Source organism: Nerophis lumbriciformis, linkage group LG34, assembly GCF_033978685.3.
Source record: "Nerophis lumbriciformis linkage group LG34, RoL_Nlum_v2.1, whole genome shotgun sequence".
NCBI lineage: Eukaryota > Metazoa > Chordata > Actinopteri > Syngnathiformes > Syngnathidae > Nerophis > Nerophis lumbriciformis.
In genome coordinates this window covers 20,935,001-20,947,135 of record NC_084581.2, presented here as the reverse complement: position 1 = coordinate 20,947,135, position 12,135 = coordinate 20,935,001, and the positions used below count along the sequence as shown (strand labels likewise).

The window sequence follows — 12,135 nt, the reverse complement described above, 5'->3', positions numbered from 1 at the left end:
AAATGTAAACATGTCTGTCCATTCTCATACACACAAAATGTAATCATGTCTGTCCATTCACATAAAAAAAGAATATAAACATGTGTGTCCATTCACATCCAGAACTAATATAAACAATTGTTCGTCAAGACACATACAATAAGGTTAACATGTGTGTCCATTCACATCCACATTTAATATATACATATTGTATGTATGTCCATTCACATACACCTGTAATATAAACATTTCTGTCTATTCACATACACATTGGTTTAAACATGTTTGACCATTCAAATACACACAAAGAATACAGTAAACATAAATGAATGAATGAATCAATCAAAGTTTATTTATATAGCCCTTAATCACAAGTGTCTCAAAGGGCTGCACAAGCCACAACGACATCCACAGCTCAAACATGTCTGTATATTCCCATCTACCTGTCGTAGATGATTTCTGTTTGTCCACTTATATACACACATAATGGAAACATGTCTGTCAATTCACATGCACATGTAATACAAACATCTGTCTGTCCATCGTCACTCAAACATACAGTAATGTAAACCTGTCTGTCCATTCACACACACGCATGATTTAAACATGTCTGTCCATTCAAATACACACAGAGAATACAGTAAACATGTCAGAATATTCCCATCCACCTGTAATAGATTATTTCTGTTTGTCCATTCATATAAACACATAAGGGAAACACGTCTGTCCATTCACATCCACGTGGTATATAAACATACTGTATGTCTGTCCACTCACAGACACACTTAATGTAAACATGTGCATCCATGCGCATACACACATTGAGTAAACGTGTCTGTCCATTCCGATACACACAGAACGTAAACATGTCTGTCCATTCACATACAAACAGAATGTAAACATGTCTGTCCATTCACATACACACTTAATATAAACATACTGTATGTCTGTCCCTCCTCATACACACAAAATGTAAACATGTCTGTCCATTCTCATGCACACAAAATGTAATCATGTCTGTCCATTCACATACAAACAGAATATAAACTTGTGTGTCCATTCACATCCAGACGTAATATGAACAGTTGTTCGTCAAGACACATACAATAAATTTAGCATGTGTGTCCATTCACATCCACATTTAATATAGACATATTGTATGTATGTCCATTCACATACACACGTAATATAAACTTTTTTGTCTAGTCACATACACATTGGTTTAATTAAACATGTTTGTCCATTCAAATACACACAGAGAATACAGTAAACATGTATGTTATATTCCCATCCACCTGTAATAGATTGTTTCTGTTTGTCCACGTATATATTATTCACATAATGGAAACATGTCTGTCCATTCACGTCCACATGCAATATAAACATATGTATATCCATTCTCACTCAAACATACAGTAATGTAAACCTGTGTGTCCATTCACATACACGCATGATTTAAAAATGTCTGTCCATTCAAATATGCACCGAGAATACAGTAAACATGTCTGTATATTCCCATCCACCTGTAATAGATTATTTCTGTTTGTCCATTCATACAGGCACATAATGGCAACATGTCTGTCTATTCACATCCACATGGTATATAAACATACTGTATGTCTGTCCACTCACAGACACACTTAATGTAAACATGTGTATCCATTCGCATACACACATTAAGTAAACATGTCTGTCCATTCAGATACACACCTAATGTAAACATGTCTGTCCATTCATATACAAACCGAATGTAAACATGTCTGTCCATTCACATACACACTTAATATACACATGCTGTATGTCTGTCCCTCATCATAGACACAACATGTAAACATGTCTGTCCATTCTCATACACACAAAATGTAATCATGTCTGTCCATTCACACACAAACAGAATATAAACTTGTGTGCCCATCCACACCCAGATGTAATACAAGCAATTGTTCGTCAACACACATACAATAAGGTTAAAATGTGTCTATTCACATCCACATTTAATATAGACATAATGTATGTATGTCCATTCACATACACCCGTAATATAAACATTTCTGTCTATTCACATACACATTGGTTTAAACATGTTTGTCCATTCAAATATACACAGAGTATACAGTAAACGTGTCTGTATATTCTCATCCAACTGTAATAGATTATTTCTTTTTGTCCACTTATATACACACATAATGGAAACGTGTCTGTCCATTCACATCCATATGTAATATAAACATTTGTCTGTCCATTCTCACTCAAGCATACAGTAATGTAAACCTGTCTGTCCATTCACACATGCGCATGATTTAAACATGTCTGTCCATTCAAATACACACAAAGAATACAATAAACATGTCGCTATATTCCCATCCACCTGTAATATATTATTTATGTTTGTCCATTCATATAGACACATAATGGAAACATGTGCATTCATGTGCATACCCACATTAAGTAAACCTGTCTGTCCATTCAGATACACACATAACGTAAACATGTTTGTCCATTCGCATAGACTCATACAGTAGTGTAAACATGTCTGTCCATTCAGTTCCACATGTAATATATGCATACTGTATGTTTGTCTCTTCACATACACCCATATTGTTAACATGTCTGTCCATTGGCATGGACACAGGATGTAAACATGTCTGTCCATTCACATATACACATAATTCAAACATGTCTATCCATTCACATACCAAAATAATGTAATCATGTCTGTCCAGTCACATACACACCTGAGGTAATCATCTGTCTGTCCATTCACATACACACATAGTGTAAACAGGTCTGTTCGTTCATATCCACACCTAATGTAAACATTTTCCTGTTCATTCACACATAATTTAAACATGTCTGTTCATTACTTATTTTAAAAATAATCTGCCCATTTACTTACACACATACAGTAATGTTAGCATCTGTTATGTATATGCACATGTGTTTACGTCTGTCTACCCTTCACGTACACATATGATGTGAATATCCGTCTGTCCATTCACATACACATGTAATGTTAACATCTTTTATATCCACATATGTTCACGTCTGTCTACCCTTCACGTACACATATAATGTGAACATCTGTGTGTCCATTCACATGCAAATGTATTGTTAACATCTGTCTTTTCTATGCACATATGTTTGTCTGTCTACCTTTCACATACACATATTGTGAACATCCGTCTCTCCATTCACATACACATGCAATGTTAACGTCTGTCTTTTATATCCACATCTTTACGTCTGTCTACCCTTCACATACACATATAATGTGAACATCCGTCTGTCCATTCACATACACATGTAATATTAACATCTGTCTTTTATATGCACATATGTTTACGTCTGTCTATCCTTCACGTACACATATGATGTGAATATCCGTTTGTCCATTCACATACACATGTAATATTAACATCTGTCTTTTATATGCACATATGTTCACGTCGGTCTACCCTTCACATACACATATAATGTGAACATCCGTCTGTCCATTCACATACACATGTAATAATAACATCTGTCTTTTATATGCACATATGTTCACGTCTGTCTACCCTTCACATACACATATAATGTGAACATCCGTCTGTCCATTCACATACACATGTAATAATAACATCTGTCTTTTATATGCACATATGTTTACGTCTGTCTACCCTTCAGGTACAAATATGATGTGAATATCCGTTTGTCCATTCACATACACATGTAATAATAACAACTGTCTTTTATATGCACATATGTTCACGTCGGTCTACCCTTCACATACACATATAACGTGAACATCCGTCTGTCCATTCACATACACATGTAATAATAACATCTGTCTTTTATATGCACATATGTTTACGCCTGTCTACCCTTCACGTACACATATGATGTGAATATTCATTTGTCCATTCACATACACATGTAATAATAACATCTGTCTTTTATATGCACATATGTTTACGTCTGTCTACCCTTCACGTACACATATGATGTGAACATCCGTCTGTCCATTCACATACACATGTAATAATAACATCTGTCTTTTATATGCACATATGTTTACGCCTGTCTACCCTTCACGTACACATATGATGTGAATATTCATTTGTCCATTCACATACACATGTAATAATAACATCTGTCTTTTATATGCACATATGTTTACGTCTGTCTACCCTTCAGGTACACATATGATGTGAATATCCGTTTGTCCATTCACATACACATGCAATAATAACAACTGTCTTTTATATGCACATATGTTCACGTCGGTCTACCCTTCACATACACATATAACGTGAACATCCGTCTGTCCATTCACATACACATGTAATATTAACATTTGGCTTTTATATGCACATATATTTATGTCTGTCTACCCTTCACGTACACATATATTGTGAGCATCTGTCTCTCCATTCACTTACACAGGTAATTTTGACATCTTTTATATCCACATATGTTCACGTGTGTCTACCCTTCACGTACACATATAATGTGAACATCTGTCTGTCCAATCACATACACATGTAATGTTAACATCTGTCTTTTATATGCACATATGTTTAGTCTGTCTACCCTTCACATATACATATAATGTGAACATCCGTCTGTCCATTCACATACACATGTAATATTAACATTTGTATTTTATATGCACATATGTTCACGTCGGTCTACCCTTCACATACACATATAATGTGAACATCTGTCTACCCTTCACATACACATACTGTATATTGTGAACGTCTGTCTCTCCATTCACATACACATGTATTGTTAACATCTGTCTTTAATATGCACAAATGTTTACATCTGTCTACCCTTCACGTACACATATGATGTGAATATCCGTTTGTCCATTCACATACACATGTAATATTAACATATGTATTTTATATGCACATATGTTCACGTCGGTCTACCCTTCACATACACATATAATGTGAACATCTGTCTACCCTTCACATACACATACTGTATATTGTGAACGTCTGTCTCTCCATTCACATACACATGTATTGTTAACATCTGTCTTTAATATGCACAAATGTTTACATCTGTCTACCCTTCACGTACACATATGATGTGAATATCCGTTTGTCCATTCACATACACATGTAATATTAACATATGTATTTTATATGCACATATGTTCACGTCGGTCTACCCTTCACATACACATATAATGTGAACATCTGTCTACCCTTCACATACACATACTGTATATTGTGAACGTCTGTCTCTCCATTCACATACACATGTATTGTTAACATCTGTCTTTAATATGCACAAATGTTTACATCTGTCTACCCTTCACGTAGACATATAATGTGAACATCCGTCTGTTCATTCACATACACATGTAATATTAACATCTGTCTTTTATATGCACATATGTTTACGTCTGTCTACCCTTCACGTACACATATGATGTGAATATCCGTTTGTCCATTCACATACACATGTAATATTAACATATGTATTTTATATGCACATATGTTCACGTCGGTCTACCCTTCACATACACATATAATGTGAACATCTGTCTACCCTTCACATACACATACTTTATATTGTGAACGTCTGTCTCTCCATTCACATACACATGTAATGTTAACATCTGTCTTTAATATGCACAAATGTTTACATCTGTCTACCCTTCACGTAGACATATAATGTGAACATCCGTCTGTTCATTCACATACACATGTAATATTAACATCTGGCTTTTATATGCACATGTGTTTATGTTTGTCTACCCTTCACGTACACATATAATGTGAACTTCCGTCTGTCCATTCACATACAAATGCAAAGTTAACGTCTGTCTTTTATATCCACATATGTTTACGTGTGTCTACCCTTCACATACACATATAATGTGAAAATCCGTCTGTCCATTCACATACATATGTAATATTAACATTTGGCTTTTATATGCACATATGTTTATGTCTGTCTACCTTTCACGTACACATATATTGTGAACATCTGTCTCTCCATTCACTTACACATGTCATGTTGACATCTTTTATATCCACATATGTTCACATCTGTCTCCCCTTCACGTACACATATTATGTGAACATCTGTCTGTCCATTCACATACACATGTAATGTTAACATCTGTCTTTTATATCCACATATGTTTAGTCTGTCTACTCTTCACATACACATATAATGTGAACATACGTCTCGTCTCGATTACTGTAACGTATTATTTTCGGGTCTCCCTATGTCTAGCATTAAAAGATTACAGTTGGTACAAAATGCGGCTGCTAGACTTTTGACAAGAACAAGAAAGTTTGATCATATTACGCCGATACTGGCTCACCTGCACTGGCTTCCTGTGCACTTAAGATGCGACTTTAAGGTTTTACTACTTACGTATAAAATACTACACGGTCTAGCTCCATCCTATCTTGCCGATTGTATTGTACCATATGTCCCGGCAAGAAATCTGCGTTCAAAGAACTCCGGCTTATTAGTGATTCCCAGAGCCCAAAAAAAGTCTGCGGGCTGTAGAGCGTTTTCTATTGAGGCTCCAGTACTATGGAATGCCCTCCCGGTAACAGTTAGAGATGCTACCTCAGTAGAAGCATTTAAGTCCCATCTCAAAACTCATTTGTATACTCTAGCCTTTGAATAGCCCCCTCTTTTTTTTTTAGACCAGTTGATCTGCCGTTTCTTTTCTTTTCTCCTCTGCTCCCCCCTACCCCTTGTGGAAGGGGAGACACACAGGTCCGGTGGCCATGGATGGGGTGCTGGCTGTCCGGGGTCGGGACCCGGGGTGGACCGCTCGCCTGTATATCGGTTGGGAACATCTCTGCGCTGCTGACCCGTCTCCGCTCGGGATGGTTTCCTGCTGCCCCCACTGTGGACTGGACTCTTACTGTTATGCTGGATCCACTATGGACTGGACTCTCACAATATCATGTTAGACCCACTCGACATCCATTGCATTCGGTCTCCCTAGAGGGGGGGGGGGGGGGGGGGGGGGGTTACCCACATATGCGGTCCTCTCCAAGGTTTCTCATAGTCATTCACATCGACGTCCCACTGGGGTGAGTTTTTCCTTGCCCTTATGTGGGCTCTGTACCGAGGATGTCGTTGTGGCTTGTGCAGCCCTTTGAGACACTTGTGATTTAGGGCTATATAAATAAACATTGATTGATTGATTGATCCTTCTGTCCATTCACATACACATGTAATGTTAACATTTGTCTTTTATATCCACTTATGTTTAGTCTGTCTACCCTTCACATACACATATAATGTGAACATCCTTCTGTCCATTCACATACAAATGTATTGTTAACATCTGGCTTTTATATGCACATATGTTTACATCTGTCTACCCTTCACATGCACATACTATATATTGTGAACATCCGTCTCTCCATTCACATACACATGTAATGTTAACATCTGGCTTTTATATGCACACAATAGTGTTTACGTCTGTCAATCCCTTCACATACACACATAACGTGAGCATCTGTCTGTCCTCTTACATACACCTACAATGTGATGTAATTTCCCTTTTTTTGTCTGTCTGGCCAGGAGCTTCAGAATGACCTTGAGGCGGAGCAGGTGAAAGTTAACTCTCTCACACACATGGTGGTTGTGGTGGATGAGAACAGCGGTGAGAGCGCCACGGCTGCCCTGGAGGAGCAACTACAAGTATGCTGTTTGCCTGAGAGATTCTTTATTTTTGAACTGTAACTGCTACTATTCTTGTTGGAGAGTACAAACATAGACAGTAACACATAGATAGATCATGATAATATATGTTTGTATCATGCATTCAGTCGTTGGGGGAGCGCTGGGCGGCTGTGTGTCGTTGGACGGAGGAGAGGTGGAACAAGCTGCAGGAGATCTTCATGGTGTGGCAGCAGCTTGTGTCGGATCAGGTAAAGCATTAACGTATAATTTACTCTGTTCACTGTGTTCGCTAAGGAACGATATGTTCTGCAGGGTTTGTTTCGAGCATGGTTGGAAGAAAAAGAAAAGGCCTTGGGTAAAGTGCAGACCAGCAATTTTAAGGACCACAGTGAAATGAACACAAATGTGCGGCAACTAGCTGTAAGTGGCAGGGGCTACACTACAGTTTTACCCAGTTTTTCCTTTTGACTGTTATGTTGTGAAAATGTGTAGATTCTCAAGGAAGACATGGAGAAGAAGAAAAGGACGCTAGACCAACTTTCTGATGCAGGCCAGGATGTGACGTCATTGCTGAGGAGCGCAGAGGCTGGTGCTAATATTGAGGCGGACACTGAAGATTTGGCCCATAGATGGGACAACTTGGTGCAGCAGCTGGAGGACTGCTCCTTCCAAGTAGGCATTATTGAGCTTTTTATACATTGTTCAGTGCCTTCAGGATTAGGCAAACTTTGTACAACTTCCATTTTTGGCCAATCAGCGTCATTTTTGCCAATCAAATTTGTTTCTGAGCGGCGCTCAAACGTGCACGTCAGCCGTCTAATCAAATCTTATGTTTGTTTTTTGTTCAGCCTCAACTCTTTATTGCTCAAATGACTCAATTGTCATCCTCCTGCATAGCTCGGAGCTACTTCCGGTTCCTGTCTACAGCGCTATAAGCCTTCTGGGAAATGTAGTACATAATAAACATTTAGCAAAAGTCCTTACTTCCTTGTTTACATGTATTTAGATATTAATTTTACCATTCTGTATCCAGGGTAATGCAATCAAGAACATATTTTAATTAGGGATCGACCAATTAATTTAGTAGTAACCAAGAAGTGCTCTTTTCTGCTAAGGTGTGGCTGCTTTCTCTTTCTCTCCTTGGAGTGCTGTTGCCAACAGCACGCCTTCTCTGCTTACAAGAACTTGACAGAACTTCCATTTTTCTCTGGGAATTCCAGTTTTTGTCCTTCTTTTTGGGCGTTCTTTCCTTCCTTCATTTACCCGTTTTGTGTGCTTTTGCTCCCGCAGCGTTCGCACGTCAAGCTTCCGTTTGCAACACCCGCAGTGTACACGGGCTCAATAAAGAGCGCGGCAAGTTTTTAAGTTTCCTGATTCAATCAAATGACAACATGACAGAGATGAATGGACATGAAGATGATAGAACAATTTGAACCCATTGTCTAATTTGACAAATAGGAGACTTATATAATAGGTAAAGATTTTTGGGTTAGCCTACATGAAGGATCCTATAATTAGTTATATTTAAATGTTTGCCATATTTAGATATGATTCATATCAATCATACTATTCAGAAATCATTGATGTAAATTGCGTCACAAATTGAGAAAGGAAGTGTTCTGTAACAGCTTCTTCCCTCATGCCGTAAGACTCTTGAACGCATCATAATTAAATTATCCCCTCAACTCCCCCCAAAATGGATTAACTCGCTGGAATAAAAAAGACAATATAAGTGAAGTGAAGTGTGAAGTGAATTACATTTATATAGCGCTTTTTCTCAAGTGACTCAAAGCGCTTTACATTGTGAAACCCAATATCTAAGTTACATTTAAACCAGTGTGGGTGGCACTGGGAGCAGGTGGGTAAAGTGTCTTGCCCAAGGACACAACGGCAGTGACTAGGATGGCGGAAGCGGGGATCGAACCTGCAACCCTCAAGTTGCTGGCACGGCCGCTCTACCAACCGAGCTATACCGACATACATCCACAAACGTGGACGCATGTGAAAAAGTGCAATATATTTATCTGTACAGTAATCTATTTATTTATTGATATACGAAGGTCCTGAGTAGTCTTGGGTTCAATCCCGGGCTCGGGATCTTTCTGTGTGGAGTTTGCATGTCCTCCCCGTGACTGCGTGGGTTCCCTCCGGGTACTCCGGCTTCCTCCCACTTCCAAAGACATGCACCTGGGGATAAGTTGATTGGCAACACTAAATTGGCCTTAGTGTGTGGATGTGAGTGTGAATGTTGTCTGTCTATCTGTGTTGGCCCTGCGATGAGGTGGCGACTTGTCCAGGGTGTACCCCGCCTTCCGCCCGATTGTAGCTGAGATAGGCTCCAGCGCCCCCCGCGACCCCAAAGGGAATAAGCGGTAGAAAATGGATGGATGGATATATTTATATATATTTATTTATTTTATATATATATATATTTATATATTATTTATATATATTTATTTATTTATATATGCACCTTATTGCTTTTTTATCCTGCACTACCATGAGCTTATGTAACGAAATTTCGTTTTTATCTGTGCTGTAAAGTTCAAATTTGAATGACAATAAAAAGGAAGTCTAAGTCTAACATATGTGTTAGCAATTGCTCTGAAATGGAATAGGTTTAGGATTAAATCAGCTTTGCTTCTTCCTACTCTTTTTCGGACATGTTGTAAAGAGAAATGAAAACATGTAAAATATGTGATGTATCATATTGAAACTGTATACATATTCAAAATAAACTTCAGCAAACCAACATTTTAGAGTTTCTCCTGATGAAACCGTACAATGTATTAAAATCAATAAGTGAAAGTGAAGCTGGAGTGTCCTCTCCAGAGCGTAAGCCTGGGCATTACATACGGAGATCCTGGGTTGCCCAGTCGTCAGAATCCCCCTCTCGGCCTTGCTGATAAAATCCAAAGGAATGCTGAGCGTGACGTTTGGCATCAGGTTGGCTGCAGGAGCTGCCGAAACAGTGTTTGCAAGGCACCAATCTGCCTTTGGGGCTCCACTCCTGATTTTGGAAGGTTTACTCCTTTACACATGGTCGTTGAGTCTATATATATGTATATAGACCTCCTCCGCCCTGGCCGTTTGCTGGTTTGTTTAGCTAATCCGCCCAACGGTGCAGTGTAAACACCAAGTCTACGGGTATTACATACCCAGGTTTGTAGTCAGAGTTGTCCTTCTCCTAGGAAGACGTCCGGCCAAGGATGTTAAGCTCTTCCTACCCTGCTTGATGGCCGATGGGCGAACGCCCTTTGGCCTTTGGCGAATCTTGTTTTTGCTTCCACCAGGGTGTCTAGCCACCCACCTCAACAGCCCCAGTTGGGCACTGATGGGAGTGCCAGTTGAGTCGCCGGCAGCCCGACCCTGAAACAGGTTGTACTGGATTACAGGTTACCAGTAGCAGATCCAACCGACCTGACCTGACCTGACCTGAACTACTGTACAATTGATTAGCTCGCAAGTTTTGTGATGTAGAAAAATCCCATATTTTTACTAATTTTCCCAGAAGGTTTGCCTTATTCTGAAAGGCAAATGTTGATGCTCCTCTTAGACACACGTAATAAAGGTGTTTGTGATGTCCCATGATGTTTTTTTGGTGGTTAATTAACCACATCACTAGCTCCACATAAAACATTACAGTGTCACTGGTTTGACGTTTCCTAAAAAATAATGTTAAAAAACAACTTAAAGCCTTATCCAGCTGTTTACTGACGTATACTATTCACGTTAAGCTAAATGTTACTGCAAATGAATATCGGCTACAAATATCGGTTATCTGCCTCCTTGACTACTCATAATCGGTATTGGCTCTGAAAAAACACACATTGGTTGAGTTCTCATTTTAATTTACAATGCTGAGCAAAGAGGCAGTATTTACATGGCCAAAATGTTGACATGTGATGATAATCTTTCATTGTCTCTTATTTACCAAACGAAATTAGCTCTATAAATCGCTTTCAAGAAATTACAATTATAATTAGTTATTGCTATTTTTTTGTTATAATGAATTAAAACAGTACAGTAATTTGACAAAGGACTCTGAATATGTGCTTCTGGTGTCTACTTTTAAGTCTGTTTGTTATAAAACGATATATCAATATAATATTTGTTTTCCAATTTTTATTGCAATCATGTGATTTTTAGGTTAAAGTTAAAGGGACCGCTTAACACTGATCTCAAATTCATAACACCTTAAGTAGATTCAATGTTATTGACAAAAATAAGCCTTAAAACATTCTGACAAAGCTGCCGCCAATTCCGGTATTTTAGGCTGCCACAATCACAAAGAAAGCCAGTGAAATCATATAGAGACTGGTTGTTTCGTTAATTTCTGCTGTGCATTAATGGTCTAAACTTCTGCCAAGGTGATGGAAGCTGTCACCGACGCTGGGGTGACTCCAATGGACAAACATGTCGTTATGAAGACCGCTGCGGCTGCTTCGACCCACGACCAAGACTTGCCCCCTCCTGCTCCTCCCAAAAAACGTC

The 12,135-nt window shown here is 38.6% G+C and overlaps 1 protein-coding gene across 8 annotated transcripts in view; it reads left to right on the top strand.

The window, feature by feature from the left end:
• Nucleotides 1–12,135, top strand: part of utrn (utrophin) — a 430,508-nt gene that overhangs the window by 110,513 nt on the left and 307,860 nt on the right. For all 8 annotated transcript variants that reach the window (XM_061929658.2, XM_061929664.2, XM_061929663.2 and 5 more), the window contains 5 exons: nucleotides 7,540–7,659; nucleotides 7,788–7,889; nucleotides 7,954–8,061; nucleotides 8,134–8,313; nucleotides 12,012–12,135. The exon at nucleotides 12,012–12,135 is cut by the window's right edge and continues 31 nt beyond it. In XM_061929658.2, coding sequence (XP_061785642.2) covers nucleotides 7,540–7,659; nucleotides 7,788–7,889; nucleotides 7,954–8,061; nucleotides 8,134–8,313; nucleotides 12,012–12,135 — 634 coding nt within the window. The remainder of the gene's footprint in view (nucleotides 1–7,539; nucleotides 7,660–7,787; nucleotides 7,890–7,953; nucleotides 8,062–8,133; nucleotides 8,314–12,011) is intronic.